Raw genomic sequence first — 19651 nt, forward strand, 5'->3', positions numbered from 1 at the left:
GATATGCAATTAGCAGACCTCCAGTTGTTTCAGAACTACAAGTCCCATGAGGCATAGCAAGACTCTGACAGGCGCAAGCATGACACCCAGAGGCAGAAGCATGATGGGACTTGTAGTTTTGAAACAGCTGGCGCTCCACTAATTGCATATCCTTGATCTAGATAGTTCATAAAGGGGTTGCCGAAACACAACCTGCATTAGATTTTGATCTGTGCTTTGTATTTTGAGTTGTATTTTTGAGTTGTATCTGCCCCCCTTGCTGCTTATAAAGCTCTTTAACTCCAATAAGCAATAGCTCCAGCCCGAACACAAGCAGTTCTTTTTATACATAGTGTCTGAATTGGACATGTTTCTTATGGGGTGTTATGCATTCTGCCTAGCAATACAAGCATCATTTTGCACTGCAGGATTGTTGCTTACAAGGTTCAGTGAACAAGATATTGCGGCCCTGTCCATCTATTCTAAGTACAGCCTGATATAGTTCGGGTTTGGGTGCTCTCCTGAACTACTGGTGTTTTTATTTTACATACTTGATCATATATTATTGTTATTATTATTTATTTATAAAGCACCAATGTATTGTTAGTGCTATAGATCAGATAATAAAGGTTGAAAATTACATACAAACAAAACATACACAAAAGGAAAACACTGGAGGAGACCAAAGGACTGCCTGAATTAGCTCTCCAGTAATAAAGATAACTGTATGACTGAATGGAACTGAATTATATGGTGTACAGAAGTCCAGGTATAGGGTCCTGAATGGGAGACATATTTTCCTATTATTTGGGTTGTGATCCCTTTAAGGGAGAGTTCAAGAGACAGTTTTAGTACTAAGGGGTTCTGATCCAAGCTGCATGAGGGTTTCTGGGGTATTCCAGGTGGAGAGGAGAAGACCGATTTACATTACTCTCTAGATTGGTAAGTCCTCATTTTGGACCAGATTCAGAGGCTCTGAGAGACTTTGAGTCAGAAAGAGCCTCCGAAGCCTGAATAAAGGGACTTTGGTCCTTGAAAGGATAAACCCACCTACAAGGGAGGTTTAAAAATGAATAAGGTCCAGTGCCTGTCTATGAGGTGGAATAGAGTAGTCCACATCTGTGAGAATGTGCGGGCTGTCTAGTGATCTTAATTATACTAGGACTATAGACTGTTTGCCTTTATTTGTGCTGAAGGAAGCTAAGGAATCTATGTGTGTTTGCTTGTTTTGAGAGGCCAATAAAGACTATTTACTTTTACAAGCGACTGGCTGGTGATCTTGTATTCTCCTTATTACAGTGGTAATAAATGACTTGTGAAAAAGCATAAACAATCGCCAGCACTTTGTGGAAAAAAACAGCTGCTAGCACTAACCTTAAAAAACAATAAAGAAAAAGAGTGCAGCACTTACATAATTTATATATATATAATCTTGACTAGTGATAGTTCTTAGTGAGCTATATGGCTACTTTCACACTGGGGCGTTACGGGCGCTGGCGGTAAAGCGGCGCTATATTTAGCAGCGATATGCGCCCGCTAGCAGGCAGTTTTAACCCGCTTTGCAGGTGGGATTGCAGAGCTGCCCCATTGTTTTCTATGGGAAGGGGCTTTTTAGAAGTGGCAAATACACCGCTCCTACAGCTCTCCAAAGAAGTGGCTTGCAGGACTTTTTTGACTGTCCTGCAAGCTCACCACTCCAGTGTCAAAGCCCTCAGGGCTTTCACACTGGAGAGACAGCAGCGGCTGTTTGAGGGAGCTTTGCTGGCTCTATTTTTTTTTAGCGCTGTAGTGCCTGCAAAGCGCCCCAGTGTGAAAGCGCCCTTAGTCTCTCTTCAATGTGTCCCACCACTAAGCCAATGTATTCACCAGAAAGTGCTTCTGCACAAGTCATAGGCAGCAAACTGGGCTCAAAGGTATCATCCAGATTCAACTATCCAACCCTGGGGACAGAGTCCCAGGAATGATGACTCCGTCGGAACTTGTTACATCACACAGTATTTATGCAGCAATTTTTCAAATGTGTTTTTTGGTGGGGGACAGTTTCATGAATTAACCGCTTGCCGACCAGCCCGCCGCAGTTTTACTGTGACAGAATGGCACGGCTGGGGGAAACAACGTTGCCTTACGTTGCTTTGCCTTGAACTTGTTACATCACACAGTATTTATGCAGCAATTTTTCAAATGTGTTTTTTGGGGTGGGGGGGGGGGGACAGTTTCATGAATTAACCGCTTGCCGACCAGCCCGCCGCAGTTTTACTGCGACAGAATGGCACGACTGGGAGAAACGACGTTACCTTACGTCGCTTTGCCTTTTGGCCAATAGGGATGTGCAGCGTTTGCCCAACCCCAATGCGAGCGCCCAGCAGGAGCGTTTACCCATTTACCACCGGGCTCCCATGATCACTCGTGACAGAACAAGAACCGGGATCAGTGTTTGTAAACACGCAGATCCCGGTTCTTTCAGGGGAAAGGAGACAGATCGTGTGTTCATACAATGTATGAACACCGATCTCTCTTTCCTCCTAGATAATCCGATCCCTCCACAGTTAGAAACATACATGGGGAACACAGTTAACCCCTTGATCGTCCCCTTCCCTGCCAGGGACATTTACACAGTAATCAGTGCATTTTTATAATCAATGGTTTCAAAAATGTGTCAGAGGTGTCTGATGTGTCCGTCATAATGTCGCAGTCCTGATAAAAATCGCAGATCGTTGCAATTACTAGTAAAATAATAATAATAATAAAAATGGTATAAATCTATTTCCCATTTTGTAGATGATATAACTTTTGCGTAAACTAATCAATATACACTTATTGCGATAGTTTTTTTTGTTTGTTTACCAAAAATATGTAGAAGAATACATATCGGCCTAAACTGAGGAAAAATTATTATTTTTTTGATAAAAAATGTGGGATATTCATTATAGCAAAAAGTAAAAGATACTGGGGGTTATTTACTAAAGGCAAGTGCAGTCGCTGTAGATCCAAGGGGGACATGCAAGGAAAAAAAAAACAGCATTTTAACTTGCACATGATTGGATAATAAAATCAGCCAAGCTTCGCAAAAAAGAAAAACTGCAGAGGAGATCAAATACTACCAAAAGAAAGCTCTATTTGTGGAAAAAAAGGACGTCAATTTTGTTTGGGTATAGCTTCGTACGACTGCAATTGTCAGTTAACGCTGTGCTGAATCGCAAAAAATGGCCTGGTCATTGAGCAGCCAAATCTTCCGGGGTTGAATTGGTTAAAAAAAAATAGTAATGTTAGCCCAATTTGTTTTACATAATGTGAAAGATGATGTTATGCTGAGTAAAAAGATACCCAACATGTCATGCTTTAAAATTGCGCAAACTTGCGGAATGGCAGCAAACCTTGGTACTTAAAAATCTCCATAGGCAACACTTTAAATTGTTTTACAGGTTACCAGTTTAGAGTTACAGAGGAGGTCTTGGGCTAAAATTGTTGCTCTTGCTCTAACGCACGTGGCAATACCTCATATGTGTGTGATCTGTAACCCTGTTTACATATGTGGGCACGACTTGCGTGTGTGTTCACTGCTGTCCGCGAGCACATGGGGACAGGGGCGCTTTAAATTTTATTTTTATGTATCATTTTTATTCCTGTTACAAGGAATGTAAATATCCCTTGTAATAGGAATAGTGTCTGACAGGTCATCTTTCTGGAGAAATGTGGGGTTTTTAAGAAAAAAAATGAACGATCTCGTCCTTTCCAGCTGCGGCATTGTTTACTTCTGCCGGCCCGGAATGTATATATATCATAACGTTGCGCCTGGGCCTCCAGGGGTCACATCTGGTTACCTGAAATTTCTATGCTCAACTTCTGGCAGTGACTGATTCCTTCTCTGGCTCGCTGATTGCATGGGCGAGCCGGTAGATATCTGAATGATGCCTGCAGCTGCAGGCATCATTCAGATATCCCCACTGAAGGTCAGTGATGTCCTTGGGCTGGAAGTGCTTAAAAAAAAAGGGAATATTTATGTACTTAAATAAAATATGAAAGGTGAAACACCACTGTGTGCTTAACCATCAAAATTATGTACAGGCATACCCCACTTTTAAGTACACAATGGGGTTTATTTACTAAAGCTGAAACGGCAAAATCAGGCTCACTTCTGCATAGAAACCAATGAGCTTCTAACCCCAGCTTGATCAATTAAGCTTTGGTAATATATACTGGAAGCTCATTGGTTTCTATGCAGAAGTGAGCCTGATTTTGCACTTTCCAGCTTTAGTAAATAAACCTCATTGTGTACTTAAAAGTGGGGTATGCCTGTAATGCCCGTATCAGATGGCTGTGCAAAGACATGAGCAGCATATAGGCATAGTGCTAAAACACAGTGCACTAAAGGACAATTTCCTATTAAGGGCCTATCTAGTGAAATAATCACCACAGGAGTGTCCCACCACCAATATAATGCACTCACCAGACCAAATGGCTGCACAAAGATGTGGATCATTCTTTAAAATACTACACTATTACCAATTTTTTTGCCTTTTGGTGAGCATCCATTCCACAAAGTCCTGCCATCCATCTGCTGTTCTCAAAGGCTTTTGACCTGGCGGTTCCAGAAGGCCATCACTCCTGTCCCCAGGGTTACATCATTGAATCCGGATGATAAATTTGAGCCCAGTTTGCTGCTTAGGACTTGTGCACATTCTGGCGAGCGCATTGGATAACACATTTAAAGCACTTTGTTGGAGTGGTCCAAAGAGATTTATAGATCACTAAGGACCATCACTAGTCAAGATTGACACTTATATATACACATTTTGTGTTACTTATTTACATCACTTTATGATATTTTTGGTGTTATATATATAATTATCTAAGCGCTGCACTCTTTTTCTCTATAATAAATGACTTGTATAGACTGAGATTTTCCTTTGGGTAAAGAGACTAGCATAGAGGTATAGCATATAGGAAGTGGTGGAGGAATAGATATGTCCTACAGAAGCATTCATGACACATGGGGATTGATTTACTAAAGCTGGAGAGTGCAAAATCTGGTGTGCATGGTAGCCAATCAGCTTCTAAGTTCAACCTGTTCAATTAAGGCTTTGCCAATAAAACCTGGAAGCTGATTTGTTTCTATGCAGATTTTGCACACTTCAGTTTTATTGAATCAACCCCATGGTAGAGCTGAGAGTCTCTATATATTGAAAAAGTGGACATGATGGTGAGAAATTCAGAAGAATTAGTAGTACATATATCTTGGAAATATTGCACAGTAACCATTTACTGATTTTTCATTTTCATTAATCTATAGAGAAGATTCAATGCTGGAATACCTGAAGATAGCCCAAGACTTAGAAATGTATGGCATCAACTACTTTGAAATTAAGAATAAAAAGGGAACAGACCTCTGGCTGGGAGTTGACTCACTGGGTTTGAATATTTATGAACATGATGACAAGTAAGTAATAAGACATTCACTGGATTATTTGACTAGTTTTGGACTGACCAGTTGATATGAGAAAGCTAAATTGTACTTGTGTAAATGTGCTTGGAGTTTGTACATCATGAAATTTTATGCTTGCAGTACAAAATGAATGTACGGTATATGTTTAAGGCTATTCTCAAAGCGTCCTTTTCGCTCAGATTTTCAGATTTAAACAGAGATTTATCAGTTTACTGATCAATGTACATTCCTTTGCATAGTCACACCCATTTGATTTGCTCTTATTTAGTACTGTTGCAGCCTTGAATACAAAGTGGCATTTTATGTCACTGATCTACACATATTGAGAAAAAACAAAAAAAATACGCTTTTTTGCATGCTATAAATAGAAAAGCATTGATTGCATATGAACTCACTTTCTTTGCTGTGAGACCAATATTGCTGGTCCCATACATTACAGTTTTATTGTGTAATTTGAAAAACCCTGAGTTTAAAATTAGGCAACACATCAAAGCAACATCATCCTAAAGAGCAATTTACTTATCAATATAAGTCAAGAATTGGGTTCAGTACCAAAAAATATCCAGAACTTTGAACACACCCTGAGACACTATTAACCTCCCTGGCGGTATGATTAGTTCTGGTTTTAGGTGCTGAAAGCGGTACAATTATTTGGCGTTTTATATTGTAGTCCTGTAATTCTTAGGAATAACTCTCTTAAATCTGTTCACACCAGAGTCTAGCAGACATCCCGGGTATGATAAAGTTTATAATATAATAAAGAATAATAAAAATTATTCAATAATGTAATCAAATCCTAAAACGCTGAAAAAGGGACACTTTCTGGTTGCTATGGACAATCTCCAAATTCCAGGCAGAAAAACAGTATTTATAATATGCATGCAGGGCACTGCACAGACCACTAGGGACAAAGGGGGTGTGTAATTTTTTTATACAGTACTGTAATCTGTAAGATTACAGTACTGTGTGTGTTTTTACTTTTTTGAATTTTCCGCCGATCTCCGTTCCTGTGCGCCGTAACGTAGCAGGGAACGGAGCTCGGCGACATTCGGGCACTGTGAATCGAGCGGAGGACAGCTCAATCACACAGCGCGGAGGACATCGCTGGATCCAGGGGACAAGGTAAGTAACTCCCCCTGTGTCCTCCCTGTATCCAGCGATGCGATCCCGAGTCTGGAACTAAAATCCCAACCCGAGCCAGACTCGGGATCACCGCTAGGAAGGTTAAGGCTGAACTCCAGGCTTACTTTGATTACTCTGATTTCACTGCACACTATCATCCTATCACCGGGCATATTAGAATCTGCAGCAAGTCAGAGCTCGTCGTATTACCTGACAGGAGTACATCCAGCATCATTTAGTCTTGTTTTCTCCAGCCCAAGTCCCAGTTCACACAGAATGCGACTTTAAAATTGTGCTACTTCACTTGAAGTAACACAATTTCAAAGCAGCAGGTCGGTGCGATTTCAGGTCCAACTTGCCTGACACCTGTGCGACTTCATGCACAGAAGTCTAAGCAAGTCGCACCTGAAAGTGCAAAAAATAGTGCAAGAACCTTTTTTCAAATTGGTGCAGCACCGCAAAGTCAGAGTTGCAGCGATTTGAACAGTTCTATATCTGAACAATAGGGTGCAATTTGGAGCTGTCGCATGACAGTTCACACCTGTTAAGGGGGGCTTACTGTCCCTGACCTGCCCCTTCCATTCCCCGCATTTCAGTTGATTCAATCATGAAGGCTCAGCATCATATGTGTGTTTTACCTAAGATGGTTTGCATGCAAATGTGCCCAGGAATGTCCACTCCTGCACACTGATATCCACCCATCAAAGCATTTTTATATTTGCATAACGCCTCCCAAGAGAACCAGCCCACTACTTTCATAATGGTTGAGAGTACTAAAGAGGCAGGGTGCTGTGTTGTTTTCAGGAAGCTCTCTGCCAGCACCTCCCACAAGCCATGATCTGCCTGCAATGCATAGAGAAGCAAAGAGACTTATTGATGGCATCATTGAGTTTAAAATAAGATATATAATGAAAACAGAAAGGTTTTATTTCTAAATCAATTAGCATGTTGGGAAAAGAAGGGGGCATCAGGGAAAGCCAAATGTCAGCAGATTAAACATTTACTGTTACTATTTCACTGCCATGAGAAGACAGTTACATTAACCTTAGTGGCTTGGTAAAGAGGTATTAGCCAAAAAGAAGTCAAGATACCACAGATATCACTGGTTGTTAACCCACTTTGACTACTTAATTTAATCCTCTTGTGCTCTAATGACAGAAGCTCCCATCTCTCTGTTTTATAAAAAAAATTCCTTCTTTACCGTATTTCACTGTCTGCCGGCGATCACATGACCGGCCGGCTCTCTCCTCTCCTCGTCTGACAGCTACAGCACCCCCCCCCCCCCAAATAAACTGTGTTGTGTGTTTATTTACACTTACCATTTTTTCGTGAATGAGTGAACTCTTTCACACATGGGGGGGAGGCTTGTCAGTGGAGGTTTTTCACTGGGCACCCCCACAGACACCAGGCCATGATTGTGCGGAAGAGGCCCTTGACCTCATCAACATGGCAAGGTACTTTGCCCCCCCCCCCTTTCCTGGACTTTCAGGCAGCATGCTTAGATAAGATAGGGGTCTGGTATGGATTTTTCTGGGGACCTTTTAAATACTTTTATTTTTTTGGGGTCTTTTGTTTGGAAATCTCCACTGACAGCAGCTATTCACTGGTTGTTGGGGAGATGTTAGCGGGTGCCAGCTCCTTAACAACCAGCTAGTATTTGTTAAATATTGCATGACTAGACCACAACTTAATTAACATTATTTGTTTACTTTTTTTGTGAATTTACTTGACAGGTTTATGCGGTATTTACCAAACGTTTCTTATTTTTAAGGTAAATACCACGTAAACCTAGAGTGAATTGACATTTTCATGATCACATGCGATATTTGGATATGTGACCCAAATATCACATGTATTATCCTTTAGGCCCCTTTCACACTGAGGTGTTTTTCAGGCGCTACAGCGCTAAAAATAGTGCCTGTATAACGGCTGAAAAAAGCGTCTCCTTTCACTCCAGTGTGAAAGCCGGAGGGCTTTCACACTGGAGCGGTGCGCTGGCAGGACGGTAAAAAAGTCCTACTAGCCGCATCTTTGGAGCTCATGGGGCAGCGAGGCTATACCGCCGGCAAAGCGCTGCTACAGCGGCGATTTGCGAGCGCTTTTAGCCCTTTTTCAGCCACTAGCGGAGGGTAAAATAGCCCCGCTAGTGGACGAATACCGCTGCTAAAATGACGGTAAAGTGCCGCTGAAAATGGCGGCACTTTACCACCTGCACCACCCCAGTGTGAAAGGGGCCTTAGTGAATTGAGCCCTGTATATTTTGGGGAAAACACAAGGACCTTAGATTTACTTAATGATTGCATTATGTGTATGGCGAGGCATAAGCGAGAAATATGTTTAAGAGACAGTTAATCAGTTTATCAATTGCATATTTAATAGTGAGCATAATAAAAAAAGGAATGGAGCATAGGCCTATACTTTACTGGAAGGATATACTGAGAGGTGTCTATCTGGTGTAATGCCTGAGTAGCAGCAGCTCAGTAAGGCACAAGGTGTGGTTAGCCCCCATCCTGTCCTGTCTAGAGAAATAGAAAGGAGTACATGAAGTCACTCTTTTGTAAGCTGCCAACCTTGCAGATTCCACCCTGTGGAGAAACAAGGAGTGCCTGTCTGTAGGTTACGTAACAGAAACTGCCAGTACTTATTTCATTATTTGAAATACTGGAACCCTACAGTGTCACTATGGAGACACAAACAGGTTTTTCAAGCTGCTACTTCCAACAAAGTAAAGGACTGATCAGAAGAAAAGTTTTCCTGTTTGGAACACCCAATACCAGCTAGCACTACAAAGTTACCTTGTGAGTGCAGCATGTGATTTTCTACTTATTGTAAGTGGATAGGTCAGACACCTGAATTCCTGGAATTTGCAGCTCCCTTACAAAAATAGAGGGCTGCTTTTCAGAAAGCAGTGGGAGGTTAATCAGTGCAGCTTTTCCCGCACATTTCTGGCCGTTGTCCCAGTATCCCCTGTATGGCAAATATGATTAGGGGTATAACTAGCTATTCTACAGCTACTTGATTCATTGTGATATCGTAGACATAGTAAGTAGAAAAACGGTTTCTGGTGCCACTAAGAATATTGTCACCCCAACGTGAGTTCCTCGTTTTGCTTCGATTTGGATTCTGCCAATGTTTCCAATGTTTCCAAATCACCCAATGTTAATTGGGCCTGAGATTTTTATTGTTTCTCCTGCTAAAGAACTTTACCTCCTAGCAATTTTTTTATTTTTGGATTACAGTTCTGCCCTAAAAAACTTGACTAAAAATATATAGTATTGTTATAACTTTGCCAAAATATGGTAAAAGTTATTTCATTTCAAATCCTTCACAATTGTTCAGCAGAAGCAAAAACACAAATACCTGTGTATTATGATCCTTACACAAACTTTGCATTTGTGCATAGGCTTCCTGTAATAAAGACAATAAAGGCAACCTGTACTGGGTTGGCATATTGGGTCCCTCCCACGGTGCTGCTCTCTGCGCAAGTTACGGTATGTGCAGCACAATGATGATGTCACAACTACTTTTATAGTAATATCTGGGCTTGGAGAATAACGATGTTTTGGGAACACAAGGTGGCACTATATTTTACAGCTATTGTTCAACTTTAAGGATGATCAAGGATAGAAATATCAAATGTTCAGGCAGGGTGAAACTTTATTTTGTAGATGGGAGCACTTTCGTTTTAGGGACAGTTTTACAGTAATCGGTACTTTAAAAGATGCCAATTAACCTATCCCCTCACCTTTACACTGATCGGCAAGTTTGTCATATTCTATACAGTGCCTTGGTCATCTGTGGTCATTCATATCTCAGAATTCATATCTCAGAATGCTAAAATATGCCTGACCTGGAATGAAGGCTCCAGGTAATTCATGAGTGACCATAAATAATTTATGCTGCTTGATGATATAATTGTTAATGGGTGAATCAGGAATGATGGTTGGTAACAAGACTTTGTTAAAATGAATTTTAATGCTATTTTTGCTACATGCAAATATTTTTATCATTATTATGTTAAATTTAAAAAGTGTTATTTTTCTTTTAGACTGACTCCAAAGATTGGGTTTCCCTGGAGTGAAATTAGAAATATCTCTTTTAATGATAAGAAATTTATTATCAAGCCAATCGACAAGAAAGCTCCAGTAAGTGCATATACAGTATGATTATTTTTACTCAGGTTATTAACCCATTAATGGCAGTTATCCTGCACTTACCTTATGAATTAGCTTTGATGTCCATATACTGAGGCTGGATTCACACTATTGCGAATTGGATGCGAGTTTCCCTTAGAGATGCCGCCTCATCCCTTTAAAACCGAACACATATTAATTACACAGGTTCTGAGGCAGATTAAGGTGGTAATTAAACTCACTTATCCGCATTAGATTAACCTCAGAACCTGTGTAATTAATATGTGTTCGGGTTTAAAGGGATGAGGTGGCAACTCTAGTTTCCCCGCATCCAATTCGCATAGCAGGAGATTGTGACCGTTTCTCTATGGAGCTGGTTCACACATCTCCGCAGTGGCTCCGGTGCCAATTGTCCTGTGCGTCTTTTGGTCTGTTTCATGTCCGAATTCAGCCCAAAATTCAGGCTGAAATCGGACCTGAAAAGATGAATGGAGACGCACAGGACTCCTGCTGTGGGCGGAACATGCTGCAGTGTGAACCCAGCCTCACTGATTATTATGACATATTGGGTCATTTTAACTTTATTCATCTAGTATTCTCCCTTTAAATGGGCTGATGCTTGTTAATATCCAACTGGTACTCATTACTAGCAAGAGTGTGCCCGTACATTGATCATTGAGGTGTAATCCAGAAGTCAAACTGGTGTGAGTAATTTTGTGTACAAATAAGCAGTATGGAATGTGTACCATACCACATAATGTAAAAAATGGGGGAGTTGAAATATGGCATAGCCAGCACAGTGCATTGAGTGGGGTTGCCATGTGTCACTTATAGTAACATGTATGGTGGTTTGGAGAATATATGTTATATCACAGTCAGAATGGGAACATTATCACAATAGACATGAAAAACATTTTCTGCAGCACATATCAAACTTTACTCTGCTATGTCCCCTAAGACTGCAGCACTAAAATGCTATTCTCTTTTCTATTCTAATGAAGGGCTTGGTGTAAACAGGCAGTGCTGCTGTCTTTACTTCTTTAGTAGTAATTCACAGTTACAAGAATGTAACTTATTTGTATTGTGGGAAAGAAAAAAAGTGAAATATACTACACATACGTACTGCCTTCTCCATCACCCTACCACATGCCCTTCATATATACCACCCAAAGAAAGCATTTTTTTAAGTGGATTTCTGCAATATATTACAATAACAGTGTATACAATAACAGTGTATTCTACTTATGTGCTGGTACCATATGTTTCTCTTATAATCACATTCTTGATGACAGTTTTATGAAATGGGAAAATAAATATGATTATTGCGAAGAGTCATCTTTTGCATTTTCTTTTGTAACCTGCACTTAGAAAATTAAATATGAAAAACCTGTATAGAGAACTTGTTGTATTGTGCAGTTTTCTTGAAACTGGTTAGCTCTCGCGTTTCCGTTTGTAGCCTGCACTCAGAAAATGAAACATGAAAAACCTGTATAGAGGACTTGTATGGTTCAATTCTCTTGCTTATAAGGACAAAAGGTTTTCTTTTTATTCCATACATAGACACATACTGCCACCTACTGGAGGATTGATTACTGACAAAGAACCAAAACTGTAGGCCAGCCCCGGATGGCCCCTCCTACTATCAGCATGCCTCAGTTTCTATATTTAGGCCCTAGAAGGAAGTACATAATGCTTCAGTTCTGCTGGACTAAATCTATCATTTTTTGCTAGCATTTGTCCTCCCTTTTATCTTCATTTAGGATTCTCTTCTACCTTACTGATAGAACTGTTCTTTACACTTTCAGCTGTCCAGCATGGCCTATACTAAGCCTGGCTTTTGTAGTGCTGTGACCGGATCCCCTTGGACTGGACATTGCCAGGCTATCTTTGAAGTGCCACTCTCTTTCTAGGTGTTGTGACGTTTGCTGTCTGGAATCCTTTTACCCTATGATTATAAGGCCTAGCTTGTCATCAGAAACCTTCTTAGCTCCACCAAATTAGGCCAGGTCCCTTGTTTTATCCTACAGGGCCTTTACCACAGTCATTCAAGGCTTTTTGTCAAAAATTCACCCAGTTTCTCACTGGTTCTGTCTGCAGAAGGCCTATCCATACTCCGTGGTAAAGTTTATTGCTTTTCTGCCTACGGCCTTGAGGCAACCTGATTATCGGCCACAGTAAGACCCGGTTCACACTGAGGCAGCACGACTTGCAACGCGACTGCCTCAGGCGACCGGGATCCGGCTTGCAAAATGACTTTTGTATAGAAGTCAATGCAAGTTACCCCAAAAGTCGTACAGGAACCTTTTTCTAAGTCGGAGCGACTTGAGTGGCTCTGATTAGAACGGTTCCATTGCACAGAACGAGACACGACTTGTCAGGAGGCTAAGTCGTCTGATGAGTCGCCCCTGTGTGAACCGGGTCTAACCATTTCTAAATCTGATTCTGGGTCACCTCAGTCTCTCCCTGAGACTTTCTTTGATTAGACTATCCTCTGCTCATACAACAGATTTTAAAGATGACTCTTATAGATGCAGTACATACTATTCTTGAGGATCAACCTACTGTCTCTGGACGTGGGTCTTTCAGAGCTACTACAGCTGCAAAGACTTCATTATACCCACTCTTCGTTAAACCTTGTCTTTACATTCCCATTCATGATATATTCCTCTGTGGGAAATTTGAAACACCCTGATGACCTTAGAGCACTTTACTGAATGTACTCGTTTGAGAACGGTTTTGTTAAACATGTGTTCTATATCCACTGTGTATCTGCCAGTGAACAACCCTAGCAAGGAAATCACTAGCCAGTAGAGGGAATTCTTTCATTAACAAACAGATGCCTGGAGCCTTACATTTCAGCTTTAATGGCCTGCATAAAACCTTTTGGCATGTCGTCTTTATGGGTCTGTTGTCATTAGAAATAAGCAGAGCTCTGGTTAAAATGTTGGAATGTGGACACTGCATCCAGGGATCGTCTGAACCACTTAGTCTTCCACGGACAATGTCTTCCACGGACCAATCTTTGAGAATATCAAGAATATCACTGAGGCCAGAGCTCCCATCTACCTCTTATATCTCTATTGTGCAGTCAGGAATCAAATTATAGACCATGAGTTATATGCCACTATCTTAAGGTGATTGGACACTGGCAGCATTTTTTGCTAGATCTGCCCCCTACGGTCCCCACCAGTGTCCAGTACCTGAAGGTAGCAACATATAACCATGGTCGATGAATTGATTCCTGTATCCTGTGCTATATTAAAAGATAAAGAACTTTACAGAATTTTGTAGATACTTAGAATTCCTCTTTTTATTGTTTTAGATAAAGGGAATGGTTAGAATCTCTCTCAGGTTTTTACTGCTTTTAGGGATGTGCAAACATCTCAACAGGGACAAGGGCAGCAATAAATACTAGTGGATAAATAAATAAAAGTGGATCTAATACTTCCCAATGCTGTCCAAAAAAAAAAAAAGTGGCCTTAGTTGAGATTTAATGGTTGATTCTTCAGATATTGTTTGAGAGTCCTAAAATCACTGTATTAACTAATATTTCTGTTGACACAGGACTTTGTCTTCTATGCTCCACGCCTGAGGATTAACAAGCGGATCTTGCAGTTATGTATGGGTAACCATGAGCTGTACATGCGTCGCAGGAAGCCAGATACTATCGAGGTGCAGCAGATGAAAGCACAGGCCAAGGAGGAAAAGAACCAGAAGCAGCTTGAACGGTAATAAAAAGAGCCCAGGGAATAAAACAGTTAGGCTCCATTCACACCTGAGCGTAGCAATTTCCTGGCGTTTTTCATGTATTTTTTTGCAGCTTTTTATAGTCATGTTTAAAGTGTTTTAGAAGCGTATTACAAACATTTTACAGCTTCAGGCATTTTTGTTTAGCCAATAGAAAGGACTCTGGGGAGAAGAGTGAATTAGGGGTGGAGAGCTGCTGTTTGAGCAGAAAAATGAGTGACAAAATGCTCAAGTTAGGCACTTCTGTTAAAGTCTATGGGACCAGAAATGCTTGTAATCTGCTAAAAAGAAGATGTACTTCTTTGAGCGACAGGCATTTTGTTTCGGACGACAGAACGCTCAGATGTCAACAGCCTTATGCTCGCTGAACTGGTCATTATATGGTTGTTTGCTCTTTTTTTTTTTTTTTTCAAATACCTTGTATTTCTTATGAGTTTTTGTCACCCATATGCTAAAATAAGGAACAAATTTCTGCACTATGAAAAATATATTAAAAAGGTTAACTTGGCAAATGTCAGTATTCACTGGGCTAGGTTTTATATTTTTGAACTATGCATAGCAGGGAATATTTTATGTTAAACTACTGCAATAGCTGGCACTTTGGCAAATAGAGCTTTCTTTTGGTGGTATTTAATCACCACTGGGTTTTTTTATTTTTTGCTAAATATACAAAAAAATATATACATTATTAAAAAAAAAGTGTTTTTCTTTCCTTCTGCTATACAATTTTACAAATAATCTTTCTTCATAAATTTAGGCCAAATACGGCTACATTAGTTTGGTGAAAATAACCCAAATTCAGTGTATTATTTAGTCTGTAGGAAAATTATAGCGTCTACAAACTATGACATATATATATGAAAATCAGTCCTGATCAGTCCTGATGTACTGACTGCCTATCTCATTTTTTTGAGGCCTAAAATGCCACAAAAGTCCTAATATCCCCCCAATGACCCCTTTTTTTGGAAACTAGACATTCCAAGATATTTAGTAGGAGGCACAGTTATAAGCAATCATAGTGTGTTAAAAAACAAAAATTCCTGATCACCTCCCCAGAGTAGTAAGGTGTTACTGTTACAGAGTAACACTATTGATCATGTCACAGTATGTAAAAAATAAAAATCATAAAAAAAATGAAACTCGTTAATTTTTCTCTTTACATACTGTCACCAGTCAGTGTTTCTGATCACCACCACACAAGTTTATGATGACGCTGTACTGCACTGGTGACCGTATGTAAAAAAATAGATTTTTTTTCATTTTCCCCCAAAAATGTTACAAAAAAATTACTTCAGACTTCAATAAATCTCCTTAACCACCTTCAGACCGGACCATTTTGCTGGTAAATGACCAGAGGTCTTTTTACAATTTGGCACTGCGCTGCTTTAACTGGTAATTGCGCGGTCATGCAATGTTGTACCCAAACAAAATTTGCGTCCTTTTCTTCCCACAAATAGAGCTTTCTTTTGATGGTATTTGATTGCCTCTGCGATTTTTATTTTTTGCGATATAAACGTAAAAAGACCGCAAATTTTGAAAAAAAATGATATTTTCTACTTTTTGTTATTAGAAAAATCCAATAAACTCAATTTTAGTCATACATTTAGGCCAAAATGTATTCAGCCACATGTCTTTGGTAAAAAAAAAGTCAATAATTGTATATTTATTGGTTTGCGCAAAAGTTGTCACATCTACAAACTAAGGTACGTTTTCTGGAATTTACGCAGCTTTTAGTTTACGACTGCCTATCTCATTTCTTGAGGTGCTAAAATGGCAGGGCAGTACAAAACCCCCCCAAATGACCCCATTTTGGAAAGTAGACACCCTAAGGAAATTGATAAGTGGCATGTTGAGCCCATTGAATATTTTATTTTTTTGCCTCAAGCGATTGAATAATGACAATTTACACAAAGTTGTCACTAAATGATATATTGCTCACACATGCTATGGGTATATGTGAAATGACACCCCAAAATAAATTCTGCTGCTTCTCCTGAGTACGGGGATACCACATATGTGGGACTTTTTGGGAGCCTAGCCGCGTACGGGGCCCCGAAAACCAAGCACCGCCTTCAGGCTTTCTAAGGGCGTAAATTTTTGATTTCACTTCTCACTACCTATTACAGTTTTGAAGGCCATAAAATGGCAAGATGGCACAAAACCCCCACAAATGACCCCATTTTAGAAAGTAGACACCCCAAGCTATTTGCTGAGAGGCATGTTGAGTCCATGGAATATTTTATATTTTGCCACAAGTTGCGGGAAAATTACAAACTTTTTTTTTTTTTTTTCACAAAGTTGTCACTAAATGATATATTGCTCACGCATGCCATGGGCATATGTGAAATGACACCCCAAAATAAATTCTGCTGCTTCTCCTGAGTACGGGGATACCACATATGTGGGACTTTTTGGGAGCCTAGCCGCGTACGGGGCCCCGAAAACCAAGCACCGCCTTCAGGCTTTCTAAGGGCGTTACAGTTTTGAAGGCCATAAAATGCCAAGATGGCACAAACCCCCCCCCAAATGACCCCATTTTGGAAAGTAGACACCCCTAAATTTAGGGGTACACTAGTGAGACTAGGTAATAAATGGCGGGTGCCCTGAAACTATAAAAAAAATAACTAACCAACCAGCGTCACCTGTAACAGTTATATGGTAATCACTGGTGAAAGGGTTAACTAGGGGGCAATCAGGGGGCTTTATGCGGTAGTATATGGGGGTCCCTGGCGCTATAAAAAGCTGCGGCGAACCTAAATACCTACCTGCCTAACTAGCGTCACCTGTGACACTAATACAGTGATCAGAAAAACGATCGCTTATTAGGCTGGGTTCACACTGGAGCGATGTGGGAACGCCACGAATGCGCAGCGGGTTCCCGCATCGCATGCCTCCCGGCGGCAGTTCACACTGCCCTATGCGAACTGCTGGGAGTGTCAGTGAAATGTTAATGACACCCCCAGATCAGTTTGCATATCGCAGTGCGATCTGCAAACTCGGATCGCATGGTGTGAACACCCATGCGGACCAAAAAAAGGGTCCCGTGCGAGTTTGCGGCGGGTGCGACACGAATTCAGCCATACTATCTGTATGGCTGAACTCGAATCGCACAGAGATCGGATGTGATTTGCACTGCAGTGCGGTGCGAATCACATCCGTTCTCATAAACCGCTGCAATGTGAACCCAGCCTTAGTGACACTGGCGACGGGGGGTGATCACGGGGTTAAACCTTTATTGGGGGGGTTAGGGGGGTACCTTAGAACTAAAGGGGGCTAACCCTAACTGCCCTAACAGTTATTACAGTCACAAATGACACCCGCCGGGTGATCAGGGGGTTAAACCTTTATTAGGTAATAAATGGCGGGTGCCCTGAAACTATAAAAAAATAACTAACCAACCAGCGTCACCTGTAACAGTTATATGGTGATCACTGGTGAAAGGGTTAACTAGGGGGCAATCAGGGGGCTTTATGCGGTAGTATATGGGGGTCCCTGGCGCTATAAAAAGCTGCGGCGAACCTAAATACCTACCTGCCTAACTAGCGTCACCTGTGACACTAATACAGCGATCAGAAAAACGATCGCTTATTAGGCTGGGTTCACACTGGAGCGATGCGGGAACGCCATGAATCCGCGGCGGGTTCCCGCATCGCATGCCTCCCGGCGGCAGTTCACACTGCCCTATGCGAACTGCTGGGAGTGTCAGTGAAATGTTAATGACACCCCCAGATCAGTTCGCATATCGCAGTGCGATCTGCAAACTCCGATCGCATGGTGTGAACACCCATGCGATCCGATTCTGCTGCGGGCCAAAAAAAGGGTCCCGTGCGAATTTGCGGCGGGTGCGACACGAATTCAGCCATACTATCTGTATGGCTGAACTCGAATCTCACAGAGATCGGATGTGATTTGCACTGCAGTGCGGTGCGAATCACATTCGTTCTCATAAACCGCTGCAATGTGAACCCAGCCTTAGTGACACTGGCGACGGGGGGTGATCACGGGGTTAAACCTTTATTGGGGGGGTTAGGGGGGCACATTAGAACTAAAGGGGGCTAACCCTAACTGCCCTAACAGTTATTACAGTCACAAATGACACCAATGCAAAAAAAAAAAAAAAGCAATTGGTGTCACTGTGACTGGGGGGGCAGGGGTAATTGGGGGGTGATCGGGGGGTAAAGGGGGGGTGTGAGTGTGCCTGGCATGTTCTACTGTATGTGTGGTGTGTTGGTGCAACTCACCGAACCTCTCTCCTCAGTGCCGGAACGAAAAATACCGACACGGAGGAGAGAATACATCACTTCCTCTCCTGTGTTTACATTACAGGAGAGGAAGTGATGTCACGGGACATTTTCATTCGTCGGGAGTGATCGCGAGGGGGTGGCCATGAATGAATGGCCGTCCCCTCGTCCGGGATCGCTCCCGAACGAATACCGACCGCCGCAGGCACCGGGCGGGGGCCCGATCGGGCCCCCGACCGGCGGGCAGGCAAGGACGTACATGTAAGCCCTTATGCCTGCCCGTGCCATTCTGTCGACGTACATCGTCGTGCGGCGGTCGGCAAGTGGTTAATGCGGGCACAGATAGCAAAAAACCAACTGAGGTTATAACCCTCCCTTACTCTATCCAAAATGGAAAAGTTTCCTGACAGACTCCATGGCAGCATATTATGGGTTAACTCTGCTTCCCCTCCACTCCCATAAATTCGTGCTCAGAGCCAGAGGCCCCGTTCCTTTTTTCCCCCTCCTCCTAATGGCCAGAAGGTTGAAGTTAAAGTGTCCACGATCGGTGCCTGGTTGCTCAGCTTGCTGTGCCCCAGAAGATGTGTGACGTGTACACCAATCTCCAGCCACTGGCAGGGTGTAGAAGAGTGATGGATGCTCTGCCATGTAAAATCCTCAGCAGTCCCCAGCTGTGAGTGGGGTGAAGAGGGGGGATTGATGCGGCACCATGTGGAATCTCCAGGTCCCCAGGTATGAGCGAGGTGAAGGGTGATGGATGCAATGCCATGTAAAATCTCCAGCAGTCCCCAGCTATTAGCGGGGTAGAGTAGGGCCATGAATACGGTGCCATGGCTTAATTAGCTGATTAGAGTGGGGCACTTTGATCATAGAATATTGCACCTTTTCACAATATTCTAATTTTCTGAGATTGTGGATTTGGGCTTTTCATGAGCTGTAAGCCATAATCATCACAATTATGACAAATCACGGCTTAAATTATCTTG

At 41.8% G+C, this 19651-nt stretch overlaps 1 protein-coding gene across 1 annotated transcript in view; it reads left to right on the forward strand.

The window, feature by feature from the left end:
• Positions 1-19651, forward strand: part of EZR (ezrin) — a 118134-nt gene that overhangs the window by 81471 nt on the left and 17012 nt on the right. The window contains exons 7-9 of the mRNA XM_077486727.1: positions 5270-5416; positions 10593-10689; positions 14242-14405. Coding sequence (XP_077342853.1) covers positions 5270-5416; positions 10593-10689; positions 14242-14405 — 408 coding nt within the window. The remainder of the gene's footprint in view (positions 1-5269; positions 5417-10592; positions 10690-14241; positions 14406-19651) is intronic.

This window comes from Lithobates pipiens, unplaced genomic scaffold, assembly GCF_037356315.1.
Source record: "Lithobates pipiens isolate NorthernLeopardFrog02 unplaced genomic scaffold, aLitPip1_a1.2 Scaffold_18, whole genome shotgun sequence".
Classification (NCBI taxonomy): Eukaryota; Metazoa; Chordata; class Amphibia; order Anura; family Ranidae; genus Lithobates; species Lithobates pipiens.